The 27,134-nt window shown below is 42.4% G+C and overlaps 5 protein-coding genes across 9 annotated transcripts in view; 2 read left to right on the plus strand and 3 right to left on the minus strand.

The window, feature by feature from the left end:
* Nucleotides 1-7,608: 7,608 nt before the first annotated feature.
* LOC128298878 (uncharacterized) lies at nucleotides 7,609-13,713 on the minus strand. Its single transcript, XM_053034683.1, has 7 exons — nucleotides 13,602-13,713; nucleotides 13,418-13,545; nucleotides 11,493-13,342; nucleotides 11,323-11,344; nucleotides 9,772-9,871; nucleotides 9,576-9,703; nucleotides 7,609-9,498 (listed from the first exon to the last, which is right to left on the minus strand). The coding sequence occupies exons 1-7, from the start codon at nucleotides 13,711-13,713 to the stop codon at nucleotides 7,654-7,656; spliced, it is 4,185 nt and encodes a 1,394-aa protein (XP_052890643.1). The 3' UTR covers nucleotides 7,609-7,653.
* A 1,569-nt stretch (nucleotides 13,714-15,282) lies between these two features.
* Nucleotides 15,283-16,197, minus strand: LOC128298484 (chymotrypsin-1-like). The gene is made up of 3 exons (XM_053034234.1): nucleotides 15,949-16,197; nucleotides 15,549-15,886; nucleotides 15,283-15,475 (listed from the first exon to the last, which is right to left on the minus strand). Exons 1-3 carry the CDS (start codon nucleotides 16,195-16,197, stop codon nucleotides 15,283-15,285), a joined length of 780 nt encoding a protein of 259 aa, XP_052890194.1.
* Nucleotides 16,198-17,171: 974 nt separating this feature from the next.
* On the plus strand, nucleotides 17,172-19,180 carry LOC128297619 (actin-related protein 8). Its single transcript, XM_053033297.1, has 4 exons — nucleotides 17,172-17,271; nucleotides 17,336-18,505; nucleotides 18,573-18,777; nucleotides 18,838-19,180. The coding sequence occupies exons 1-4, from the start codon at nucleotides 17,245-17,247 to the stop codon at nucleotides 19,134-19,136; spliced, it is 1,701 nt and encodes a 566-aa protein (XP_052889257.1). The 5' UTR covers nucleotides 17,172-17,244; the 3' UTR covers nucleotides 19,137-19,180.
* A 385-nt stretch (nucleotides 19,181-19,565) lies between these two features.
* Nucleotides 19,566-20,664, plus strand: LOC128297013 (succinate dehydrogenase cytochrome b560 subunit, mitochondrial-like). The gene is made up of 2 exons (XM_053032563.1): nucleotides 19,566-19,703; nucleotides 19,839-20,664. The coding sequence occupies exons 1-2, from the start codon at nucleotides 19,681-19,683 to the stop codon at nucleotides 20,338-20,340; spliced, it is 525 nt and encodes a 174-aa protein (XP_052888523.1). The 5' UTR covers nucleotides 19,566-19,680; the 3' UTR covers nucleotides 20,341-20,664.
* Nucleotides 20,665-21,619: 955 nt separating this feature from the next.
* The window catches only part of LOC128299275 (protein enabled), a 41,309-nt gene continuing 35,794 nt past the window's right edge, over nucleotides 21,620-27,134 (minus strand). For 4 of the 5 annotated variants that reach the window (XM_053035178.1, XM_053035183.1, XM_053035182.1 and 1 more), the window contains one exon: nucleotides 21,620-27,109. In XM_053035178.1, coding sequence (XP_052891138.1) covers nucleotides 26,960-27,109 — 150 coding nt within the window. In that variant the 3' untranslated portion in view covers nucleotides 21,620-26,959. The remainder of the gene's footprint in view (nucleotides 27,110-27,134) is intronic. The other variant, XM_053035180.1, reaches the window with a different exon arrangement.

The following is a 27,134-nucleotide window of genomic DNA, read 5'->3' on the forward strand; positions in this document are numbered from 1 at the left end:
CCATTTTGGACTGGATACAGCGGAAGCAGTAAAGAATACCGAACTCGTGATTTCCTAAATCGGCTAATAACGAAAGATAGTGAGAGGTGTGATCTTCACTTGGCTGTAATCAATCAATCAACAGAACAAGTTCGTGAGTTACTCTCCAAGGATCCTTCGATTGTATTCGAGAAGGATGCCGTTGGTCGATTACCGCTTTACTTAGCAGTGACATATTCATCCGTAAAGATAGTAAATATGCTGACAGAAAGAATGTCTCGTCAGGCAGTAAATACAAAAGATGAACTTTTCCAGTGGACCGCTTTGGACTATGCATTTGCAAGTCGTTACAGAGGAAGAGTACAACACCTGCTAACTGTTGGAGCAGTAGTGAATGAGGACAACTTACTCCAACAGATATTGTCAAACAATTTATCATTGTTAATACGGAGTGCACATCGCTATGCAGACTATTTAAACTCTCATGAGCAATCCAAGATGATTGCAAATCGACTACACGTTCGATCAGTAGAATGTCAGTAGAATATTTGCTCGCCATAAGGAACTCGAATCGTTGACAGTCTTAGAGTTCTGCTCGAAGCATAATATGATCGCTATATTCAAACATCTTGCTTCCCAATTGAGCATTCGGGAAAGAATATCAACCGAACTTTCGAGCCAGTTGTTTCAAATAGCGTCGGAGAAAAATGCACATGATATTAAAGAATATTTTGTGGATGAAAACAATTCGCTTCTACCCCAAATGAAAACTGTTGCTGAGCTCATCTCTGCCGTTAAGTCTTATATCAAACGCAATCAAATCAGCTCATTCAAGAGCCTTTTTCACGCACTGGTAGACGCACGCATTCATATGGTAGACAATACAGACATTGTCGTAGACGATTATGCTCCAGGTGATGACAGCATACCACCGTTGGATAAAAAACACTATCCAAAAACTTGTTGTGTACAAAGTTCTACGAACGTTAGAATGCCGTTGCATGAACATGATGAGATAGATATCATGAACGACGGACACGTTATCGAAGCTCTTCTCGCTACAGCAGTGCATGAGGGGAGCTTGCAGATGGGGAAATACATTGTACAGAAGACCAACATGGCCATCTCCAACAGAACCATTGTGATGGTCATGAGATTGTTACCGAAGAAGGATGATGTTTGTCATGAGAAGTCGATGGAAGCATCTTCTCGAAGGAACGACCGATCGGGATAGTACCGACGACCAGGAAAATGAAAGGAAAGTGACGAAAGTGAAAATTCAATCAAGAAAACGTGTTAATTGAACCTTTTGAGTGTTTATGGTGGATTATAATTTGGATACAAAACAGAAAATGCAAGAAGTGTACACAAGAAACAGAATGGTTACCGAAAGTACAAGTGCCACGATGACATACGAAGAGTATATCCAAGGGGGTAAAGTCCCAGATTACGTTAGGGATTTACCTACATTTGAAGGGAAAGCTGGTGACTGAATGAAATGGATAATGGAAGTAGAACATGTACTACAAATGTACGCTACACTCCCACAGGATTCTACAGCTTACCATGTAATAGAGGGAACCATACCAAGAAAGATTAAGGGTGAAGCATCAGGTGTTTTGAATACTAATTGTGTACCGGAGGTTGGACACAAATCAAATCAATCCTACTTCTTTTTTATAAGGATAAAGGGGAATTGAAAACGCTTGATCATGAACTAAGTGGGATCAGCAAAAACCCAAGTGAAAGTTTGAGCAGTTACTTTAGTAGAATGAATGAATCTACAGAACTCGATCATCACTCAAGTGCACACTGACCCGAAATATGCAATAAACAGGGAAGCTCATACATCCTACTTCAGAGAAAAAGCTTTGGATTGTTTCATAAGAGGATTGGATAATTCTCTTTGTTTTTTGCTTAAGAATAACAGTCCCCCAAATTTGAATGCAGCATGTAATTATTGCCTAGAATATTGTAACATAAATATGCGATCAGCGCCATTTAAATCCGAACCTCGCACTAATTATGTTCCTAAACCACGAGATCTTTACGTAACACCTCCTAGAGGGACTACTCATCATACCGCAAACCATCAAGGACCACCACTTCCGGCCAGAAACTTTTCGTACCAATGGCAAAATCCCCTACAAAGAAATAATTACCGAGCAGGTCAATATAGTCAGCCTAGAAATTACTCTTTTCAAGAATACCCACATCCCGCAGGTCAATATAGCCAAACAAGAAATTATTTTTCTGGAAGAAATCCAGCTGAGCAAGCTAAGATTAATCATGCAGTGCCTATGGAAGTTGATCCATCAGTAGGTACATTCTTTTTTTTAAATACTTGAAGCTCAATTATGCTTCAAGAATAATGTTCTTACAATAAACACAGACAATGGAATGCCGTTTACAATACCTTTACATACATATCAGGCTGTTAAAGAAAATCATCTTATTGATTGATAGATCATCTAGACCCGTCACAAAAGGGTATGTTAACGGAAGTATAGAACAAAAATAATAATGTTTTTCATAAACCAAATCTAGCCCTGACATGCACCACCAACGTAGAGCGTATAATAAATACCTCGTTATACCTGTGCATCAGAAAGTGTACCCTTACCCCGCAGCATATATAGCCGAGGTAAATGAACAGATCAAAACCCTCCTAGCGACAGGTATAATTAGACCATTCAGATCGGCTTGGACTTCTCCAGTCTGGATAGTACCAAAAAAAAACCGATGCATCAGGTCAAAAAAAGTTTAGGATGGTAATCGATTATAGGAAATTGAACGAGAAAACAATTAGCGACAGCTACCCAATGCCCGAAATAACGTACGTATTAGATCAATTGAAAGGACAACAATATTTTTCATCTCTAGATCTTGCTTCTGCTTTTCATCAAATCAAAATGAAACTCGAAGATATTGAAAAAAAACTGCATACTCTATAAATCACGGAAAATATGAATTCCTGAGAATGCCATTTGGATTAAAAAACGCTCCAGCTATTTTCCAACGAGCTATAGATGATGTCCAAAGAGATCATATAGGGTCATAAAGTTACATATATATGGACGATGTTATTGTTTTTGGAAAATCATTGGAAAAACATCTTAAAACTCTTAACACAGTGCTCAGAACGCTAGACACGGCGAATCTGAAAGTGCAAATAGACAAATCTGAATTTCTGCATAGAGAAATAGAATTCCTGGGTCATGTAGTTGCATGCGATAGAATAAAACCTAACATGCAAAAAATAGAAGCCATAAACATGTTTTCTGTCGCAAGAACCATTAAGGAATTGCGATCCTTTTCAGGATTACTGGGTTACTACAGGAGATTTATTAAAGATTTTGCAAAAATAGCTTAGCCGTTAACGACTGCATTACGGCCTCCAATAGAAAAATAATATTATCATCAGAACAAATCAAATGCTTTGACAAAATGAAGAATCTTCTATCGTCTTCAGATATTTTAATATATCCCGATTACAGTCAATCGTTTATATTGACAACGGACGCTTCTGACCTTGCCATTGGAGCGGTACTCTCACAAGGAGAGCAGGGTAAAGATAAACCGATCCACTTTGGTTCCCGGTCATTATCAAAAAACCGAGGAGTCATATTCTATATAATTTGGGCATTAAAAACCTTCCGAAATTATCTGTATGGTGCCAAGTTTATAATCCTAAAGATGGCAAAGACAAAGACTCCCCAATGCTGCTTTGCTTTTGCTGGCTAAGTATCAATTGTGATACCATTTCCTCGAGTGTTTGTTCCCTAGTGGAACTTCCTTCTCCCCTGACCTTCTTGACTTCCTTGAAGGCTTTGACCTCTGCTCTGTTTTTCGCGTCTCTTTCCGCGAAATCTCTGAGCTCATCCCTTTGCCTATTAAGCTCATACTTCATTCGTTCGCATTTATACCATAACCAGGCTTCCTCCGGCTTTGGCTTCCGAGTTAATTTGGCACATGTCAAATGGAACCATCGATCGCATTCCGTACATGCGATCATACTCTCTGCAGCGATTTCTTCCGCTGTACAGAGTCGACAACTACCCCCTTGTTATTCTCGGTAAAATGGTAAGGCATTTTGGACGAATCTAAGATTTCCTTGCCGTGCTTAAATACAATGTTCCATTTACTCCTTTATCCCGTGTTAACAGGTTGGCTGATAAGTCCCAACACACAAAGAAAAACACATTTTTTTGTCAAAATTCGTTTTTGTTATTCAACATAGTTCCCTTCAAGAGCGATACAACGATTATAACGACCTTCCAATTTTTTGATACCGTTTTGATAGTACTCCTTCGGTTTTGCCTCAAAATAGGCCTCAATTTCGGCGACCATCTCTTCATTGCAGCCAAATTTTTTCCCTACGAGCATCCTTTTGAGGTCTGAGAACAAGAAAAAGGCGCTGGGGGCCAGATCTGGAGAATACGGTGGGTGGGGAAGCAATTCGAAATCCAATTAATGAATTTTTGCCATCGTTCTCAATGACTTGTGGCACGGTGCGTTGTCTTGGTGGAACAACACTTTTTTCTTCTTCATATGGGGCCGTTTTGCCGCGATTTCGACCTTCAAACGCTCCAATAACGCCATATAATAGTCACTGTTGATGGTTTTTCCCTTCTCAAGATAATCGATAAAAATTATTCCATGCGCATCCCAAAAAACAGAGGCCATTACTTTGCCAGCGGACTTTTGAGTCTTTCCACGCTTCGGAGCCGGTTCACCGGTCGCTGTCCACTGAGCCGACTGTCGATTGGACTCAGGAGTGTAGTGTAGCCATGTTTCATCCATTGTCACATATCGACGCAAAAACTCGGGTGTATTACGAGTTAACAGCTGCAAACACCGCTCAGAATCATCAACACGTTGGTGTTTTTGGTCAAATGTGAGCTCGCGCGGCACCCATTTTGCAAAGAGCTTCCGCATATCCAAATATTGATGAATGATATGACCAACACGTTCCTTTGATATCTTTAAGGCCTCTGCTATCTCGATCAACTTCATTTTACGGTCATTCAAAATCATTTTGTGGATTTTTTTGATGTTTTCGTCGGTAACCACCTCTTTCGGGCGTTCACCGTCCTCCGTGCTCATTTCACCACGCTTGAATTTTGCATACCAATCAATTATTGTTGATTTCCCTGGGGCAGAGTCCGGAAACTCATTATCAAGCCAAGTTTTTGCTTCCACTGTATTTTTTCCCTGCAGAAAACAGTATTTCATCAAAACACAAAATTCCTTTTTTTCCATTTTTTTCACAATAACAAAAGACGCTCTGTCTCACAAACTAATTGACATACAGACGTCAAATTTTGACACTTTGACACTTTAGTTCGTAGCCTTTTGAATAGTTCTGCACTTGCACTTGATTCGATTTTCACGACGTTTAATCACTTTTCTTATGTTATAACCGTCTTCACGAATCATTTAATACACATAACTATTTCGCCGTTCTTTTGGTGACAGCACACTATGAACGTAAGTTAGTTCGAAAGAGATTCACTGTGCGAGCACAAGTCACTGTAATCTCCTTTTTGGAGCCACTATTTGTTGCTGCCGGAACAAATCCAGAATGCTAGTTCCGTCTCCGTAGGTTGACGACGCGAAGATTGGTCCTCCTTGAAGCTCTCGCGCTAGTCTCGTCAACTTTCAGATGAGCTCGGATCGGACGTTAAGCTGCGTATCTGAATTCCCAAAGTGAGTTTATAACGGTGGACATCTGCTTGCCTGGAAAGGCCGTAGAAGCGAAGGCGCACAAGACCGTTTTGGGTCGGACAAGTAGTCTTTTGTTCTGATAATCAGAATAAGACTCTAAGTCCACCGTTCAATTCGATTGCTAACGCAGCGACTCGAAAATACCAGTTTAAGGTTTGAAGTACAAATGAAGTTTGTTAACAAATTTTCCTGCTTATATACTAAATTCGTGTCCTGAGTTTTGTAAGTTAAAGTGAGATGAAAGATTAAAGAGAGATAGAATAAATCTTCTCATGTTTACATCTTCGGATGTACCCAGCTGTTATTAGTTAAAAGGGCTGCACCTTAAAGGTTTTGTACCTATTTTGTACTGTTAGAAAGCCATGTGTTTTAATAATTTTGTTACCCGTCCATGGGCATGTTCTATTTAAACTTTTCTTTTACCCGTCCGTTGGGCTCGTTCCATTTAACACTTTCACACTTTTTTGTCCCTTTAAATTGTAATGTGTCTTAGACATTTTGGGCATGCTGTAATTCTAGAACGCTTGAAAAGGTTCTTATTGTTTATGCCTTAAATTCGCTACCTCGCCTTAAGCCTACTCGTTTGGGTAATGGTTTTTAATAGTTACCATATGTGGGTATCGTATTCCGTTTTTCAGGTTTTTCTCGGTTTATGATTACCTCTTCTAGACGCTGTACGCTCGCTCAAGATTCTAATTGCTTTCGTAACAATTATGTTCGCGTTCGTAACAACCACACTTATTAGGAATCAGAGCGTTCAAGACGTTAATGATCTTGGCGCAGACCCATGTCAGTAGCAAAGGGCTCGGAGTGTTTTTTTTATCCATCATTGTCTGGCATGAGACGTTAGTCATTGTCATTCCTACTAGCCTGGTAAGTTTGGCCTGGATTCCAAAAAAGCTCATTGCGTTGTAAAGTTTACCCTTATTATTAAGCGTCCTTGAAGTCAATGTAGAGGTGCAAAGAGTGAAGTTGTTCCTCCACCATTTTATCCAAGATCTGCCGCATGGTGAAGATCTGATCAGTGGTTGATTTTCCTTTTCGGGATCCCCTCTGATAGTTTCCAACTACCTTTTCAACGAATACGACAAGACGTTTTAATAAAACTCAACTCCGTTATACCCCTGTATTTGCCACACTCTAGCTTATCTCCCTTCTTTTATATGGGGTAGATGATATCAAGATTCCAATCGATTCAATCGATGATTTTTTTTTGTAGTGCTGCACTTTCATTTTTCATCAGTTCAGATCCTTATTATTCTTGAGCCCGCAGATGGCCTTTCGGGTTTCGTCGATGCTAGGTGGCAGTAGCATGATATCATCTAACTGTTCAATAAACGTTCGATCGTGTAAAAATTCGTCAAAATACTAAGCCCATCGCGAGAGAACCTTTGGCTGGTGAATGACCAGATCTCCATCCTTATTTCGACAACAGGTCACCTTAGGTCTGAAGTTATTTCAGTAACCTGCTATCTCATGGTAAAACTTTTTTCCGGATCCGTAACGCACTCTGGTTTCTTAAAGTTCTCACATCCGCTGTTCATGAGTTGTTTCTTGGTGCGGTGAACATTTTTCTCCCCTCGTCTGAGCCGTGTCCGCATGCCTCCGTTCTAGGACTTTCTAGGAAGAATTAGTGATCTTTCAGATTTTTTCACTGATCACCGAAAGTCACCGATCAGTACATCTAAATAAGTAAAATAACAACCATTCCACCAAATCAGCAGGGTTCATGGATGATTAAGATGTTTTGTCAAATTCGTGGGTAGATCCATAATTCTCTTAATGTAATCAACAGCTTTGTTTAGGTATTGCCGTAGCTGTTAGTGTATTGTATACAAGAATCGTTGACTCACTAAAAACCCCAGAACAAGCAGTACACAAGAATTAATGGAAACAAGTATTTATTCAAATGTCATGGTAGATTTTCAGATATATCGGATCAAATGTTTAGTATGGTACGTATGGCTTGACTTCTTCGGAGTGATAGATGGTAACATCCTTGAAGTACATGTTCTTGGTGTAGAAGTAGCTGAAGTCGATGTCACGGTCGAACGGATATCCGAACGGCAGATCGTCGATGTACTTCGAGCCAGAGCCAACACCGCACGAGTACGTGTAATCGTAGGTCGAGAACTGCGGCACCTTCGGAGCGTAGTACGGGGTCACAATGAAGTAGAACGTCATGTCGTAACCGCTCGGCAGACCCTTCGGCAACAGCAGACGATCGGGGAAGCCGCAGTGAGCCTCGGAGTTGTCCAGGACGAACTTCTCGCCACCGTTGTAGGCGGTCATGATCTTCTTGTACAGCTCGGTGTAGGTCGTGCGATCGCGGACGCTGTAGTAGAAGTCACGCGAGTTGCGGACGATCGTGTTCTTGCCAGTGACAAAGTCGTACAGGTACTGGTCAACCTCGACGAAGTATTTCTTCAGGTGCTGCAGCTGCTTGAAGTCGTAGAACTTGGGGCCCATGTACACACGGACCACACCCTTGCCGGCGAACTCGGAGAACACATCCATGGTGTAGGTGAATGGCTTGTGGTTGATGCGCTTCTGACGGGCGAACACCGAGAAATCGAAGAACTTCTCACCAGACGACTTCAACGGGATGACGTTGCTGACATCCGAATCGTAGTACTCGAAGTAGGTCATCAGCTTGTCGAACACAACGCTCTTGATTTCCACACCCTTGAAGTACAGCTCCTCATAAGTGTACGGCTGCAGGTAGCCCTTGAACTGATAGTAGAAGGTCAGGAAGCGGTTGTACAGCTGGTAGAAGAAGGGATCGCGCATCGAGGTTTCGAAGTGCATCAGGGCGCTCGGGAAGAACTTGAAGAACTTCTTGCCACCGCTGTACACCTGGCGGGCGGTCATTTCCATGAATCCGAAGTAGTCGTTGTCGTAGGTGTCCGGGTTGGTGAAGATCATGTTTCCGAGGTAATCAACCGATTCCGGCTTGCGCATATCGATCTTGGTTCCATCCTCCAGGTAGTAGTAGCCCTTGTCGATGACCTGACGAATGCGAAGTTCGTAGTCCTTCAGCAGGTTCACCTGGTAGTAGAAGTCCTTCGAAACCGAGTAGTAGTCATTGCGCACAAAGAACGGAATGCCATTGTAGTAGCTCAACTTCGACCAGTAGCCAGTCTTGAGCGGGAATTCGTAGTCGAACTCTTCAATCGGGCCCATGAAGTTCGCTTGACGTTCCAGGTAGTAGCGGGCAATCAGCTGCTGGTACATGTAGATGTACAGCTCTCCACGACGGTCCTTGTACAGGTTGAACTTGTCAGTGCCAATGAAGTACGGGTAGTCCATCATGAAGTAGTAATAGTACGCGTTCAGGCCGATATCCTCGGTGAAGTACGACAGCTTGTCCTCGCCGTAGTACTCAACGGGGTAGGTGGCGGTGTAGTTGGAGTAGACAACGTTGTACTTGCCATTGCTGACGAAGCCGAACTTCTGATCGTACAGCTTGCGGAACGTAACGCTGTGGATGACATCGGTGTTGAAGAAGTAGTACGGGTAGATCTCGTAGATGGCCGGCAGGACGAAGCCCTTCAGCTGTGGATGCTGGAAGACGGCCATGGTCACAGCGTAGATGAACATGCCCTCGTTCACATTCTCGCGAGCCCAGACAACGTTCTTGTAGAAGGTATCAAAGTCCACAGAGTTGTAGAAGAAGGTGAACAGCAAGTAGGTTTGCTTCATGTAATCCCGGCTGTAGATGGTGAACAGCTCTCCCTTGGGCAGGAAACCAGCCTTGTATTGGTTGAAGAACTCAACCACTTCTTGGAAGTTCTGTGTGTAGGAAGAATACAATCGCAATAAGTAATGAACAAACAAATCGGGAAGAAGGGCACCGGTGTTCTACGTACCACATATTTGCTCTCATCGGTGATGTAGGACTTGGTGTACGGGAAGTACTCCTCGAACTGCAACGGAAGATGAATGTTCCTCAGGACCTCGAAGAAGAACTTCTGCTTGAACAGGAAGTCCTTGTCGGCTGTTGCAACGAAGTGTATGGGTGCGGTTAGATGGTGATCTTGTTGACGGAAAACCGTCTGTACTTACCATATTTCACGCCGGTCACGGGTTGGGAAGAGGGATAGTAAGCGCCGCTGGCCAAGGCGACCAGGCCAAGAGCGATGGCTACAACAGTCAGTCTCATCTTCTACTCTCCTTTGTGGACACCACACTGTGAGTGAGGATGAGCTGGACGATTCCCGTTTTATACCCAAATGCACCAGATACCTTATCAGTATCGGGCACCTTGGTACTTCTTGCTTTCGTAATATAGATAGGAATGTTTTGTGCATTATGCTGTCCGCTCTTTTACGTTTATTTTCACAAGATTGTTTCTATGCTTGATAACATTTGAGTTTGTGTATTTTTTCGGCAATAGCATTCGAGTGTGTTAATCATCTCGTGGAACTGTGCATGGAGATTACTTCACCTGGGCACAAGAGTTCACTCGAGTTCATAGCGTTATGTATAACCTTGACAAGCTTTTTTCACCTTGAAAACTCAAGGAGACTAACAAAACAAATATATTTGGCTAGATTTTGTGTTTCGATGTTCAGTTACCAAGGGTCTTTGATGAAATCGGAATCTAGAACTCCTATCGCTAAGGCTTGCATTATAGCTATATGGAAAGATACGGTTAACATTCTGTTTTATTTCTAACTACATTATTACGCGTTCTATTTTCATTGTTAATTGTTTTCTCATCATTATGGTTCTGTTGTTTGTGTGATAAATCAGTAAGAAAACAAATTGTTCTTTGGATGATTTACGTATATTTTGTTATTTATTTTTTTATTTTTATTTATTACCATTATGACTTACGTATATTTTATTACAAGTTTTATAAATACAGGCAGTCCCCGAGATACGCTATTATAGCGGACCGCTATAACCCGGGAAAAATCCGCGTAACTCGAATTTCCGCGTATGTCGAATCCTGGTGCAATTTCGTTTATACCTTAAAGTCACAGAGTCGACTTCCTTCTCTGCATTTGATTTATGCAACGGATCAGGCAATTTTTAGAAAGATTACATTAAAATAAGCTAAAAACAAATGTTTTATGTGACATAAAAGATATTTTCGACCAATTTTTCACCATTTTGCTTAAATTTTGTGCTATAAACTAGCTCAGCTGTCAAATTTCCGAAAACCGCGTATCTCCGAATCCGCGTATAAGAGGATTCGCGTATCTCGGGGACTGCCTGTAGTCTTCAAAAGTTAACTTAGTAAATCAGTAATAAGAAGAGAACTTTTTTCGTATGTTTTCTTTTAAATTCTGTGATTATGTATTTAAACTTGCTGTATTTTGTGTTCTTTGGTTATGACTTTATTACTAACATAAAACACAATTATAAAATAACAACTTAAAACACTCTTATCCGTCCGGTCGGTCAACGCTCTCTGAACTCCTGGTTCCTAATCCTGATTTTGTGCTGCGTTCTTACTACTACAATGATAGTGTGTAACTGTCATTGAGAGTTACAGCGTTACAACACAGGGTGGATGCCAATACTGTACATTAATATTAAATTTCGATTCGATTTCATTGTTTATAAATGTATGGTTGTGTGTATGTGGTTCATATTGGACAATATTACCCAACAAACAAACAAATGGATCCTATTCATAAAAACAGAAACAGAAAAACAGGTATACGTACTAATCCAACCAATTCAATGTTGTTTATTGTCAACAATAATCGCAGCTTTTACAGATTACAGCACAAAACGGTTCTGTTTTCCTCACATCGTTATCTGGTCATTAGTGCGATTCGTTCGTTTGATTCCCATCGACATGGTATACCATCACATCGCTGAAGAGCATATTTTTTGTGGCGAAATTGCTAAAATTAATCTCACGGTCGAAGGGAAATCCGAACGGTAACGCATCGATGTACTTCGCACCCGACCCCGTACCGCACGTGTACGTTGAATCAAAGTTGGAAAATTGTGCCATCTTCGGTGGATAGAAGGGCGTCACGATGAAGAAGAAGCTGAGCGGAAATCCGTTCGGGTGGCCCTTTGGCAGAAGCAGCCGATCGGGCCAACCACAATGCACCTCGGACATATCGAGCACAAACTGCTCCTCGCCCTTGTACGCCCTCATGATGCGCTGGTACAGCTCGGAGTATGTCGTCCTGTCGCGAATATCGTAGTAGAACTCGCGCGTGTTACGCTTGATCTGATTGTCGCCCACCACCAGGTCTACCGTATATTGATCCATTTCGACGAAAAACTTCTTCATGTACTGTAGCTGGCTAGGTTGGAACATTTTGGGTCCCATGTACATCCGCACGACGCCCTTGCCAGCAAATTGGGAGCTGATATTCAGCACGTAGCTGAATGGTTTATGGTTCAGGCGCTGCTTTCGCGCATACACGCTGAAATTCCACGTCGATTGCTGTGCGCCATAGTTGAACCCGAGCCCGTTGCTAATGTCCACATCGAAAGGTTCAAAGTACGTGATCAGCTTGTCCACCGACGCCCCCTTAATCTCAACGCCTGCATAATTCAGCTGATCGACGGTGTACGGTGGTAGATAGCTTTTGAAATCCCAGTAGAAACTCAACAGTCGCTGGTAGAACTGATAAAACACGGGATCACGCATCGATGTTTCGTAGTGCATCAGCACACCCGGCCATACTTCACTGGCCGACCCGTAGTAGTCGCCCTGGGCCAATATCATTCGTGCCGTCGACTCGATCATCTTGTAATAGTCCACGTTGACACTGTCAACGGTGCCGCTCACGAGATTGCCCACGATATCGATCGCTTCCGGTTGCCGCAAGCTGATCTGCTGGCCATCGCGCGTCACTACGTAACCCAGATCGATGGCCTGTCGAACGCGCTCCTCATATGCTTTCAGTCCGCTCAGCTTAATGGGATCGTACGGACGCCAAAGGAAATTGTTTTCACGCGATCGGAACGGTACACCGTTCCAGTAGCGTAGCATTGAATAGTACCCGGTTGCTATCGGTGATTCCCAGGTAAGTTCCTGGATCGGACCCAAACCGTTCGAGCTACGCTCGAGATAGTACCGGGCGAGAAGCTGCTGATGCATGAACAGATACAGCTCACCTCTTCGGTCGTTCTTCAAGCCGAGCTTATCACCGCCCAGGAATGGCGCGTAATCCATCATGAAGTAGTAGTAGTACGAGTTCAAGCCCACATCCTCCGTAAAGTATGACAGCGATCCTTCACCGTAAAACTGTGTCGCAAACGAGGTGGTGTAGTTGGACAGCGCCAAATTGTGCCGTTTGTTCGCGTGGAAACCATAGTTTGGGTCCATTGCGCGCCTATTGGCAGCATCATGGAACACATCCCCGTCGAAGAAGTAGTGTGGGTAAACTTCGTAGATGGCCGGTAAAATAATGCCCTGCAGATCTGCACGGTGCAGCACGGAGAGCGTCAGTGCACTGAGGAACATTCCTTCGTTGATGTTATGGCGCGCCCAGATGACGTTCTTGTAGTACGTATCCCAATCGATCGCATTGTCGAAGAACCGGTACAGCTGCAGCGTCTGTTTGGCGTACCAGTAGTTGTAGATGGTGAATATTTGTCCCTTTTTTAGCAAACCCTGCTGGTAGGTTTGTATAAACTCGTTCACTTCGGTGTAATTCTAGAGGAGAGAATGGGCAAGATTCCCAACACTGATTAATACTACTCCAGCGGGAATGTAAACGACGTGACGTACCGCATATTTGCTCGGATCCGACACCCAACTTCCAGTAAATGGGAGATACTCTTCAAATGCGATCGGTTGGTGAAGATGGCGTAGAATCTCGAAGAAGAACTTCTGCTTTACAAGGAACTCCTTGTCCGCTGCAATGAAACAGGTGATCAGTGAACGAAATTTTACACATTTAACGCATGCTTACCATATTTGACGGACAACCCATCCACTGTAGCCTGCGATATTGGTACGTAGGTGCCATAGCAGACCGACAGCAATGTACAAAGGATCAGCAACCAGTGCTTCGGTTGATGCATCGCATTAGTTACTCGAAGTGCAAAGTTGAGACTGTGCTCGTAACATTCGCCAGCACCCGGTTTTAAAGATTCGTCTGAACGGGCGCTGATAACGATGGTTCATAACGATGACGACATTTCGGTTATATTTCGTGAATTGAGCGGCATTGCATAATGTGCCGGTCGAACGCGAGAAGTGTGCATTATTGATACTGATAAGCTGATGTACGCCCGGCCGTTGCATAAGATTGATGCAAATTATTTTGCCCTTTTGGATTCTAGCGTATTAACGTAGGGCAGTGATACAGAGATTTGGTCTGTTCCGAGTGAAATCAGAATCGAAGCATACAAATTCGTTTACAGTTTTCTTTATCCGAGTGTAATAATGCAACAGCCATTATTTCAACTACGAGATGCTTCTATAATCTTTTAGTCATCGGGGTTATAGTAAAGGTTAAATGTAACAACTTAGCAGGTAACGATGTAATACAACATAACTCTTATGGATGAGCATATTAAGCTGTGCCACTATCACTATCATGTTTCTTTGTAAAGACCTAATCCTCAGGAGCTAAGAATCAATAAACAGGGCCTAAAAACTACATCCTAGGATTTACTGCAAAAGTGGAAATTAAGTATTATACTGATACTGATACTGTCTACAAGACCCACTCCCGATTAGGTAGGTTCACAAACAACCTACTCAGCATCTTCAAGGCACCTAAGAATACCTTGGCTTCAACCTAGCTATGAAAGGCCATGCAGTGGTACAAATTGCCTTCGAATAAAATAGACATCTGGGGCATAAGTTGCTCCCGTTCTTTACAATTCCTAGGTTCTTTGCTACTGATATATCTTCCGACGTACATTTACGCCGGTATACGAGGGATGCACGCGACGGTTTAAGGATTCGCTTAATGATCAGTGAGACGAAACCTTTCACAGTAACAGAGATCGATTGGTAGGCAGAGCATCAGTTAACGGCGACGATGTCAAGATAGTTTAGACATTTTTCGAGAACTTTGACATGATTGTAACTTCGAAAACCAAGCTAAGCACCAACAATCGGGCGTGCTGAACAGCTAGGTATGCTAAGGACTCCACAAACCTGTATGATTCAGACGATTACATCAAGCTGCAGAATACAGCATATATCGCATTCTAAGGACACTAGTTTTCACTAGTTTTAAATGGTGAATACTATGTGCTACTGAGATCTTTGGCGATTGTTGTGGGTAGTGGTTGTAAGGAGAAACACCATTATCTCATTAGGATGCCAGAATACGGATGGTACCTCGGATGGAGAACTGCAGCTTTGAACCAGATATTCCTGGAAACAGATAAGAAACTCGACCAGTTCTATGTCGGTAAGCACGATTTGCTCAAGCGTAGTTGGACCAAGAGTAAGAATATGGTTTAATATTTATCCAACTGCTGTTCAGCTTCCACGAATTCGCGCATGCTTCGCTGCAGTTTGTATTTATTTTGCACCCATTTATTCTTGTGCTACCTTCATAATTTAGCTAAAAAAGTTCACATAGTTGTACAAATATGTTTTTTGTTTATTGCAAGAAACCCATACAAGAACCTTTAAATACCTGTGTTTAACTTGATAAACGATCGTACACTGTTAGCAAAAATTTTGGCGAACACAGCAGGCTTCGTTTTATCACAGCGAGAACTACCCCAAGACACTATGCCATACAAACGCTCCTCACAAACCAGGGGACCTCCACTGTCACCCGCGCACGTGTCAGCAGATTCACTCCGTGCACAGATCATGCTGTGGACAAGTGTAAAGAAATGAGTTTCCAGACATGATTCACGTTTAGCGACTTCAATATCCACTACCCTACCTGGAAGTAATAGCAAGGGGATGCCATTGTACACGACAGGTCCTTGGTGTGATGAGCTGAAGCGATCCAACTTGCAGTGTGTTTGATACGGCGTTCGTTCTAGCGTTGACTATACCCCAACCGGTAACGTTACAAGCTGCAGAAGTTGATGAAGGTTCCGTATTCTGCAATGTTATAGGGGCTACATTCTCATGTCCACTGAACTCGCTGCTGATCTCAATGATTGCTATATCATTATCATTGGTGGTGTCGTTGTAGCTGGGGTGTATCAGAACACGTTCCGCGCTAAATGCCACACTCGTTCCCGTTTGTGTTGTACTACCACCATGCAAAGAAATCTGAACCTCAGCTAGCATTAGTTGAACGGCTCTAACTCCGCTCCCTTCAACGCGATCATTACCTTTTTTACATCCGACAAAGCGTACACACAGTGGGCAGCAGTGAGTGCATGCTTGTTCCCTATCACCACTGCACTACAAGTCGCGTATCCAGTTTTGCGCAAAAGCAACATATGCGGGTGATCTTTTATGTCTGCATTGCGTCCACCTACAATGCGGCCAGACCTTTGCTCTGCTTCACTAAAGCCAGCGGCAACGAAAAACAGCAGCACACACGCGGAAATCTTGAAATATCTTTCACTGACGGGCATTGCTCTTCCGGACGATAAATTGCTAAGAACTAAACAGGGAATTGTACCATTCCAGTTCAATCGTGCAAATCCGGACACGTTGTTGATACAGGTGCAAACCTCTTCTTGTGAATGAGGAACGGATACAGTTCTGACATGACACATTGACACACTTATCAGAATCTGTAAATTCAAGATGCTCTCATGTTTCTCGTGGCGTACATGGTGTTTTAATTTCCACATAGTATGTGATGTATTAGATTATAGCGGAACAGGAACAGCGGGTGAATCGAGTTCTGGAACAACTGTAAAACCAACACAATAGTGTGCTTTGTTTATGAGTGACAGGCTCAAAATTAGTGGGAGATCTAACGTGGCATCCGCTCAGGACTCGTTGAAATAGTGGGTCCCAGAGAAATTGCGTAGGTGGTGGCAAGCAGGCTGCAGCGAGCTCGGAAGTACAAACAAGCACTGATCTTTGGATCTTCATGCTCCATCCAATTGATGTTCTCCGCATCTTCATGCGCTAAAGTAGGAAAGTGGTTCCGCTTACATGACGTTCCGTAGCTCCTTCCGATCTATGGTATCGTAGGCCACTTTGAAGGCGATAAACAGGTTGTGCGTAGGGATCTGGCGCGGTGCTGTTGGCTCTGGTAGTATTGTAGTAGGGCCTACGCTCACTGGCTGTTTGAGTCCTGTCGCGACCCAGGACCATAGTAACCAGCGCAGCCCTTCGGGAAGGAACATACGCTGTGGGCGAACTGCTGCTAACATACAGAACAGACGCTCCGACACATTTTTGTCAGGATTACTGTACATAGACTCTACAGCACTTCGCAATGGATCAACACACTTAAATTTTCGAATCGCTGTTTCGACCGTTGGTGCTCGTTAAGGGCTGCTACTCGGCTCTTTTGGTACTGCATTTTTACCGTACCGTTTGACAGCTCCCTTTGATTCAGCGACATTCAGCGTTTGCTTTGTTTACAAACTAAACCGGTAGAACGGTTGCCGGTGTTGCAGCAATTCAACAGTGCATCTGAAGGAAGAAGTATAATAGCTAAAACCATGTCCACGTTAAAAGATGCAGCCGAAGTATGTAGCATTGCGTTTCGATTATCACGTGTAAGGATTTCATTACGTCATTTACTTATTTCAGCACCACATGCAAGCACAAAACATCATTGTAATTCATCCAGGGTCGTACTACCTTCGAATCGGTCGTGCTTCGGATGTGAATCCGGTCCGAATTCTGCACGCTATCGCACGACGTCGCAAACCGGGTGGAGGAACTCACCGAGACTGTGTGCTGCCACCGGTGGTTAACAAAAACAAAGAATTACTACAGGAGCTGGAAGATTGCCGGCTGCAGATAACGCACACACTACAATCCTGTGTTCAGTCGAATGGGCAGCGTCGGTACGCTACACCACCGCAACAGATCGCAGCATTCAATAGACGTTCGCAGCCGGAAGTTGTACCAGACAGTGACACCGAGTGGCACGATAAGGATGGAAACGACGTGGTTATAGGGGAGGATGTGCTACTGCTCAAGCCGGACGGAGAGTACAACGTCCATTTTCCGATCCGACGGGGCGAGCTAAATCTGCACGCTGGTGTTGGTGGTTCACTCTTTGGGATCATGTCCGACCTGCAGACAATCTGGGAGCATGTGCTACAAACACGGCTCCAAATCAAAGCGAGTGAGATGCGACAGTACCGAGCGGTACTTGTAATACCGGACATTTACAACCGAGCGCACTTGCGAGAGTACGTAACACTTTTGCTGAACCAGATCGGTTTTGGGTGCTGTTTTTTGGTGCAGGATCACGTAGCGGCCACGTTCGGTGCCGGTCTCGGGTACGCGTGTGTGGTCGATGTTGGTGATGAGAAAACGTCGGTCTCGTGTGTTGAGGATGGCATTTCTCATCCAAACACACGGGTACGGTTCGATTACGGTGGAGCGGACGTTACGCAGGTGTTTTACTGGTTGCTGCAGAAGTGTGCCTTTCCCTACCGGGAATGCAACGAACAAACGCCGCTTGATGGTGTGTTGTTGCGACGGCTGAAGGAAGACTTCGGGCATGTCAACTTGGACGTTTGTGGTTCGGTCGAAAAATCATTTACCGTTCAGCATCCGGGGACGACGAAACGCAACTATACGCTACAAGTAGGCGATGAAGCAATGGTTGCTCCGTTAAGTATCTTTTTCACAGAGCTGCTCGCTATCACGGGTGCAAACCGAACCGCTCCAAAGACACAGAAATGGTGCTCTTTACAACCACATCCGGAAGATTGTTTCGATGCAGAATATCTAAGGGAAACAGGGGTAAGTACTGGGGAAGATGAAAGGTCACCAAATGCATTTGGTTTTCATTCTCGCATCTGTTTTACAGCGTCGCAATAAAGAAAACTTAGAACAATCAGCTATTGACAGCGGAGCACTGACAAACACGGAAGCACCGGATGAAGATCTCGTAGTGGACGGGTTGGAGCAGGAGCGTGAGCGTGAGACGAAAGCGAATGATCGCGACTATCTGCTGCCCGGTGGACAGTTGGTAGGATTGGACCAGGCCGTCATTCAAAGTATCGAGCGTTGTTGTGAGTAGAGCGTGGCATATAAGTTTGGTCGCCAACTATATTGTTTTTTCTCGGTTATAGCAAGCGATGAACTGAAGCGCAAAATGTACGGCTGCATTTTAATCGTTGGAGGTGGGATCAAATTTCCCGGCATTGGCAGCTGGTTGCAAAGTCAGCTAGCACGCAAAATACCCGCCGGCTACCGTTCGGAGCAGAGCATTGTTTCAAGTCCGAAAGACATGGATCCTGAGATTACCAGCTGGAAGGGTGCCGCCGTAATGTCCTGTCTGGAAAGTGTGGTTGAACTGTGGCTTACCGAACACGAATGGACACGACATGGGTTGCGAATTTTGCGCGAAAAAGCCGTCTTCATGTGGTAGTGAATGGAATGTAATATTGTTGTGATGGATGCAATAAACGTTGAAAAGCATTCTAAGATGATAACCAATAACCGTTTTCGAGGGTAAATGCATAATTTTTAGCTTTGTAACGGATCGTAATTCTCCCAACGTTAATTCCGTTCCAACCGGTAGTATTTTCACTGGGAAGAAACATTTCAGTGCAGACTGGTACACATTAATGCAAAATCAATGGATTATATTCATTATTGTAAATACGGAAGAGATTCGTTGTACATTTTTCTGGCGCTATGTTATGTACTTTATCCGAACAATTGACTAAAGTTTGAATTAAAACTATTTTTCTTCCACCAAATGCTGCGAATTTTGCTGACAAACTGCTGAAAGCTTGCAACAGCTGACAATTGTGTTTGACAACTGTCAAATCTTGCACAACAGCAAAAGGATTCTGTTTTTCTGTTTAGCAAAACACACAACACTACTTCTTTTCCCCCGAACGGCCTTGCGTTCAGTGACGAGTATTCTTTCGAAATTTCCTTAAAAACAATCCGACCACAGCACCATAATGGCCGCTTCTCTGCTGCTGAGGTAAGTGACAAGGCGTGGCAAATGGCATTCCTCCAGCAACGGACTCATGACCACCCCGGGCTGCTGCCTGGTGAAATTACATAATGTTATAATTTGCGTCCCCGTGTATGGTGGCTGTTCTGTGTTTTGTTTTAGGAACGCTTGCCGTCGTTCGTTGCTGCAGGGTTACGGAAGTAATGTCACCCTTCCCTTGGTAGCAGCACGTTCGATCGTCCTGAAGCCGGCACAATCGGACGTCCGTCCTGGAGAGTCGCACGACGACCGGAATGCACGTCTGAAGCGACCCCAGTCACCTCATCTGACCATCTACAGCTTCCAGCTGACCAGCATGCTTTCGATCACGCACCGTTTCACCGGACTGGCCCTGACCGGATACATTACTGCACTTGGGCTCGGTGCGCTGGCCATGCCACACGATGCCACACACTACCTGACGATGCTGGAAGGACTGAGCGCTCCGACGTTGATTGCGCTCAAGTTCACGCTGGCTTACCCGTTCGCGTACCACACGGTGAACGGTGTGCGCCATCTGTTCTGGGATTTGGGCAAGTTCCTAACCATCAAGGAGGTGTACACTACCGGTTACACGATGCTGGGTGTTTCCGGTGTGCTGGCCGGTGTGTTAACTGCGCTGTAGGAGACGAAATGCATATCCTTTTCTAATAGCGTGCATGTAAAATAACATGAATGTTGCAAGGTAACGCGAAATGGTGGCACACTTCCGAAAAAAAACTATCTAATTTATTGAAACCCCTTTGCATAGTAGTGGAGGCAAAATTGTCGATACAATAAAAACCAAATTGCTCCAAACCAAACGCTTTTGAACGGTTTCGTTAAACCCATCACCACACTGCACACATTACTTTACGTTTAGCAAATCATCTTTATTATCAATTGTATATTTTCAATACGCAGCATAGATAAATTCTAACACTAAATTCGTTCAGTTATAAACCGAATAAAAAAAATCCAAACTACAAGTACATAAAATGAGGTTATTAACTTTAATCTGTTATTCTGAATGCGTGGGGATGGAACGCATATCCAAATATACTTACTTAACTTACTTAATCTTAAACAAGCATTATACGTATGTAAATCCTTTTCGAACTGTATAGCAGCATTCTACACTTAGTCTGGAGATCCTACAGAATACTACACACTAGTGAGGTCAATACATTTGTGTGAGAACAGCAGTTCGATTAACTGCTGGAAACCCTTCCCCTTCCTTTAAGGTAGTAATGTTTTGGATCGAACAAATCGAACATCAAATTTACGTTACATTACCACCAATCAAGGACGTTACGAACATGTTGATTGATAAATGGTCAAAATCATCCATTAAAAAACCTTATCTTATTCTATTCTCCACTCAAATATTCTAGACAGATGCTACGTACCAATAGTTCAATCCGATCGAGTATTCGTTGCTACGTACCAATAGTTCAATCCGATCTAGTATTCGATCGTCGAGTTATTGAAAGACTCTCGTTAGACCCCTTTTAATTAGCTGAAGACGATGCGTTGGCTCTTTTACGTTGGTACCGCCCTTTTTCGTTGGTTGAATAGATAAATGATCCACATGATCACTTCCATCAGTGATCATTAAAGATAAATCTGTTTTGTTTTGGTTTCGGATATCGCGAAAATCGTATATAAACGACATCAAACAATCAGCAGATTCATACGTTTACTTCACTTTTTCACTTTTTTTATTAATCGCAATATGTTTTTTGCTGTTCTTGTTTGTTAATTTTATAAAATTTGTAGGTTATCTATAATAATGCGTGTACGTGTGTGTGTGTATGTTGTAGTAGTCTATGTCCTTTTTTTGTATTTTTTTGTCAGTGTATGTATTGCAAGTAGCTCTATGTCTCTCACTTTCTTTTCATTTCCTTTATTCTTTTAGCCAAAAATTCGCGATAATACACATGCGTATTTTCCTGTTTCTGTGTCTGTGTTTTTTTTCGTGTTTCTTCTCTTCTTTTCTTTTCTCTGTTTGATCTACTTCATTAACTGTGTGTGTTTTTTGTTTGTGTGTGTATGTATGTGTGTTTATTGTTTAATTAATCTCTATCGTCCATCGTTCATCTACCACACTACCCCCTCACAAACCACTGAACCTCTCCAGAGTACCGACCATGTGTCCATCCACTCTTGTCTATTGTACGCTATATGCTTTCATTTTGAATCACTCGAATTGGTTACGGTCCTTAGCCCACATGCACTCTCGTTTTTTTGTCCTTCATCCAACCACTAACCCTCCTTCTTCTTCCTTTTCTTTACCTTTCTGGCCGACCAAATCCGTTCAATTAATTTCTCCTAATATTAGCTTTTGTTTGTTTGTGTTTTTCTTGCTCTCTTATCTTTTCTTAACGCAGTTACGCACCACTTTTTATCTTTAATCATCTCTTGGCGTATAATAAGATAAATGTATAAGTGTGGGTGTGTCTGTGTGTATGTATATATATATATATCAATAGTCGCATTTTGCACGTCTTATCGTAAAAAGGTAAATAAAAGTAATACTACAAAATTATAGTTAACATAAAATCACAAATCATCTATTATAGTAGTAGCATAGATGCATTTCTCACCGATAGCTTCGTCGTATATGTATGCATAATGCGTGTGTTCTGTGGTGCATGCCTATCTGTGTGTTGTATCCTTTCTCTAACCTCTTCTAGCTAAACCTTTGCACCATATCATTGTTGTGTCAAATAGCGCATCCATCTACAAACGCAACGGAAATTCTAGTGCTGTTGTTGTGTATGTACTCTGTCAAGAAGTGATCGAAGAAACGGTTAAAAATCGATTCCTTGGTGTGAGTACATATCGAAAAGAAGCAGCATCATGTACGCACAATACCACACATCCTAAATCCCTTACCGGCGGACCTCCGCCATCGTGACACAAAACGATCACAGTTCAAAATGAGGAGTTTTCTTATACGTGGCAATGCTCAACCCTTCGCTTCCGATCTTGTCCCTTTCATATCGATCTAAAACCCTATAGCCACCGTACCACCATAAATTGCGAAATGGAGAAGAAAAGCGTTATTCGAAAAAAGCATTTACATACAAAGTGTGCGCTCCACTGTTCCGTTCTTTACCAAAACCAAAACCCAACAGGTGATGGCAAATAATATCTAAAACGAATAAAACGCTCGTGTACTACTACCAAGAGACAAAAAGCCTAATTTAATTCGCACACACGCACGCACAAAGATTAAAACATATTTGCTTGCCGCCATCCTGCACCGAACACCACTCCTCTTTTTACACGGCTGACCATATTCTCGCTCTACGTTACTGGTGTCCTTTTGTTTTGTTAATACTGCTTATTACGTTTGACAATTTGCATGCCTTTATGCGGTTCCGATATAGAACAGGGAAGAAGAAAAGTACCATATAGGTTGTGGAAGTCAAAATGTGCATCCGCGGTACAACGGAGGAACGTTGAAACTGAAACTTTCTGTGACGTCTGTGTCAGATAAATGTGTTTAATCGATCTTCTCTTTCTTGTTTAGTTATTGGCCTGTATTTTTCACATTCATCCTTCCTTTCCACTTGATCTCGAACGCTCTCTTCACTTCTCTTTGTTTCACTGTTTCCTTTCATGTATCTTTACTATTTAAATTTACCTCATTTACCGGCCACCGATGATTCGCAGCAACAGTTCAGCATTATGTCCTTTACAGTATGTTTTGTTTTGGGTTGCTTTTTCTGTGTGGTTTGTTTGTTCAGCAGTTTCCGAAGGGTTTGTACAGATGATAGATCTATCAGGAAACTTTACTAACAAATTTCGTAGGTTACAAAACATATTCAGAAGCCCATCGCTATTACACAACAATGTTATTGAAACAAACTCGTTGAACCAAACTTGTTCTTTAAGTGTTACGAAAAACCTGTCGTCTGTACAAAGCCTTACACATCTAAACCGCTGTGTTGTTGCGTGATTTGCTTTGTCTTTTTTTCTCTGTGTTGTGTGTGAATTGTCCTCCTGTATTGCATATGTTCGAGAGTCGTTGCAATTACATTTGCTTTCTTTGTAGATGTGTGTCTGTGGTTTTTTTTAAACGAAAATCGTCTTGTTATTATATGCGTGTGCGTGTGTTTTTTTTTAATTAGTTTGTTATTGATTTTTGTTTACTTGTATTGTTTTTCTTTTCTGCTTTATGACGTTTTTCTTACTCAAGTTCTTCATTGCTGTGTTCTATTGTATGCTTTCAGCTGCGATAATTTGTAACACTGCGCGTGATTCAAAACTATTGCAATAGTGTAGCGTTTCCCATTTCACAATCCGCTTCCCAATATATTACTTTTTCGTTCGTTTCTTTTTTGGTTTGGTTTTGTTTCGCCTTTTCTTTATAGTTTAGATAGATATTCGGTACTGTGTGTAGTGTTCGGTTTGACTCGTGGTGAATTTTTAACATTTTCTTCCATATCGCTTGCTTTCTGTGTTTAAAGCGTTAAATTTATTAGTGTGTACGCACCGCACAATTTAAAAGAGAGCATATCTACGCGTTTGCTCAGAGAAACAGCACGCACTGTTCGTGCTTGTAAGAAGATCATTTTAAGAATACCGTACATCAACACTCCTCCTGTGCAAGCTTCGTCGTACTTGTTTATGTTTTGCTCTACAATTTGATTCGCCACAGCTTGTGTACACGTTCTGTGGGACAGGACAGACCCTCACACGTTTATGTCAGTTCAGTTCCGAGGGAAGAATTATTTTATCTTAACGCTTGCACTCTGCTTCTACTACTGCCGCGTGATTCATTCCTTCTAATGCGCTAGAACAACTGATGCTCACCGGAACACCGGGAAAAAGAAAGCGTTTTGCGGTTCAGTTTCGTATTAACATGTATGCCACCTTGCTAGTTTATCAACCTTGCGTCATCCTTTCATACCTCTATGCTGCTTATACTACCGCCATCGACATGACTATAATGAAAGTTACGCATTTTACATTCTATACTATTCCTTCATTTCGTTTCCGTTCTTTCGTCCGATTAACCGATGCATCACACAGCTTCTTCCGCGTTCCCGTTTAGTCTTTCACTTTTATGTACAAAAAATTCGATTGTGTAGTCCATCGTTTAGCGCTTCAGCACGTCGTCGTCGTCATAACCGCCTTTCACAATTCTTACAATAATGCTTCGACTAATGCTCTATCGCGGTTTGTGTGCGCACTTTAAAATTAACCGTGTGTTCTTTCACACCCCCGCGTCGTCTTTCTTCGCCAAATCACACATCCCGTATAATGATTTCGATCCGATTCCAGGAGTGTTCATTAAATTTATTCTACATTTTGATTTAATCAGCTTAGTTTGCTTCGGGTGTGCAGTTTTGCATACGAGTTGCGCATTCTGCGACGTTTAATTCGAGTGTGTTATGCACTCATTACTACACTTCATTTTTCTATTTTGCGCGCATTTTGACCAAAACTAGTTTTGGCAGAAAAGAAAAGAAAAATAAACGGAACGAAGCATTCGATTGGGTTTACATGTTTGCTCCATTGCGTTTAACTTTACCGTGTTCTCGTTCATCGCGCGCGCACTTAAGTAGTTAGGGGTTTAGTATAATTTAATTCATGTGTTCCCGATGATTTTAGTTATGTTTCAAAGTTGAATGATTTTGAATTTTATACTTTTGCTTCGCTCTTCTCCAAAGAGTAATAATAATGAGACAGATAATATGGCTGACACATAGAGACACATGGATAGACATTCGATTCAAAGAACTGTTTTGCTTCCGCCGCTCTGTTTTACCTTCTACTTCCAGATACTCTGACAGTTTGATGATAGCCTTCCCTAGCATTAACTGCATAAAAGCTAACCGAAACGCTTCTCAACTCCATTCGGTTAGTTTTACAATTTCAAGAGCTTATACGATGATGATGATGATACTGTTACTACAACGCGATACGGCAGAAAATGGAGCAGAAACATATCAGGCGGAGGGTACCACACACACGGACCAAAAACGGTTAACCACAACAGCAATGGCGCACAAAAATTGATATCAAATTCCACATGGGAACATGTTTGCACATCTTCTTCGGATACGTATGCCATTCGAACGCTCGCCGTGCCGCTACTATGTATATTATGCTAATTCATTAGTTCTGCTTACGAGTGTACCTCAACTGCACCATTTTTTACGATATATGTATAAATGTTTGGAGTCTTGTAAGTTCAGTTTCCTTCGCGCAAGTGAATGGTGTATTTGTATTATTTATTTATTTTTTAGTCCACAAATTATTTCTCTTGGTGGGAGGTGAACTTGTGCGTCAACTGCTTGCAGATGCGTTGTAGCAATGATATAGCCATTTAAAAAAAAAACATGTTGTAGAATACGAATCAAAGAAATGAACGAATTTTAAACGAATTACGTGTGAAAAAGTTAATGATCTTGCATGGGCCACACAGATTTAGCTAACGGTTATAGCATCAACTCTTTGTTCCTTCGTCCGCAACTGTAATTGATACGCTAAGTCCCCGTCGTCGCTATACTTTCATACAGGCTCCAACAGTCAACATTGTTAACCTGCCCTTAACTAGTGTCCATTTAAAGTTGCATTGCGACATTTATTCGCTCGATCTGCTAACAAACACAAACTATACGTTTTTTTTCTCACTCTTGCTCGTTATGGCCATAAATAAAACATACATAAAACTATCCACCAGGAAAGCCTCACACTTCTTTAGACATCGAAACGTGCGTGGTAAACATTCTACATAGAAAATGTATTTCGAAACTATTTTTTTACCATTTTATCGTGTGAACGGGAAACTTCACCGATAACATATGATAATTCATCGAACAAAAATAAAGATAGGAATAGATACTAGAATAGGTACTAGTCAATACGTCATTGCTGAACGTATATACAATAATTGTATTGGAATAAAAACTAATTCTTTCCTGTAAAAAATAAAGGACTATCAATTGAAGTAAAATCTGCACCCAGCAGCGCTCCGGTGTCCATTCGCATGCCGAATATTCACCCCGTTGTGTGTCAAATCGTTGCCTGTTTTGCCTGGTTCTATGATACCATTTCGATGCTTCTCATCGTGACTGCCTCTGTGATCGCTCCATTTCTTATCTGCTTGTTATAACGGTAGTTCATGATAGTTGTAATGGTAGTAATTTGCGGTAGTAGAAATGCTGTCTATGTGTGTGTGTGTTTTCATTTTGTTTCTCGTTCGTACTCTAGCGCCTAAAAAAGGAAGCAACAAAGCGAAGTTGCGTTTACCTGCGGTTGAATTCGGATTTGATAGCTTCTATAATTTCTTGCTTCGCCTTTGCAAGCTCGTTGCGCATTTCACGCAATATTTCCTCCTTCAGATTGTCGAACTCGACCGCAGTCGGAAGAGAGAAACTGTCGCCACCATTTATCTGCTGTTATGCGTACAATTTCCGTATT

The sequence above is a fragment of the Anopheles moucheti genome, chromosome 2, assembly GCF_943734755.1.
Source record: "Anopheles moucheti chromosome 2, idAnoMoucSN_F20_07, whole genome shotgun sequence".
NCBI classification, from domain to species: Eukaryota; Metazoa; Arthropoda; class Insecta; order Diptera; family Culicidae; genus Anopheles; species Anopheles moucheti.

Excerpts from the sequence above, each read along its gene's own strand:
- LOC128298878 (XM_053034683.1), bottom strand. The coding sequence starts at position 13,713 with ATGCATCAACCGAAGCACTGGTTGCTGATCCTTTGTACATTGCTGTCG. Across the intron at positions 13,546-13,601 it reads TGGGTTGTCCGTCAAATATG|CGGACAAGGAGTTCCTTGTA; the intron begins GTAAGCATGCGT and ends GTTTCATTGCAG. Across the intron at positions 9,499-9,575 it reads CCGATGAGAGCAAATATGTG|AACTTCCAAGAAGTGGTTGA; the intron begins GTACGTAGAACA and ends TCCTACACACAG.
- LOC128298484 (XM_053034234.1), bottom strand. The coding sequence starts at position 16,197 with ATGCCCGTCAGTGAAAGATATTTCAAGATTTCCGCGTGTGTGCTGCTG. Across the intron at positions 15,887-15,948 it reads CTTTGTCGGATGTAAAAAAG|ATTTCTTTGCATGGTGGTAG; the intron begins GTAATGATCGCG and ends GCTGAGGTTCAG. Across the intron at positions 15,476-15,548 it reads CCCCTTGCTATTACTTCCAG|CATGATCTGTGCACGGAGTG; the intron begins GTAGGGTAGTGG and ends ACTTGTCCACAG.
- LOC128297619 (XM_053033297.1), top strand. The coding sequence starts at position 17,245 with ATGTCCACGTTAAAAGATGCAGCCGAA. Across the intron at positions 17,272-17,335 it reads CGTTAAAAGATGCAGCCGAA|CACCACATGCAAGCACAAAA; the intron begins GTATGTAGCATT and ends TACTTATTTCAG. Across the intron at positions 18,778-18,837 it reads TCAAAGTATCGAGCGTTGTT|CAAGCGATGAACTGAAGCGC; the intron begins GTGAGTAGAGCG and ends TCTCGGTTATAG.
- LOC128297013 (XM_053032563.1), top strand. The coding sequence starts at position 19,681 with ATGGCCGCTTCTCTGCTGCTGAG. Across the intron at positions 19,704-19,838 it reads GCCGCTTCTCTGCTGCTGAG|GAACGCTTGCCGTCGTTCGT; the intron begins GTAAGTGACAAG and ends GTTTTGTTTTAG.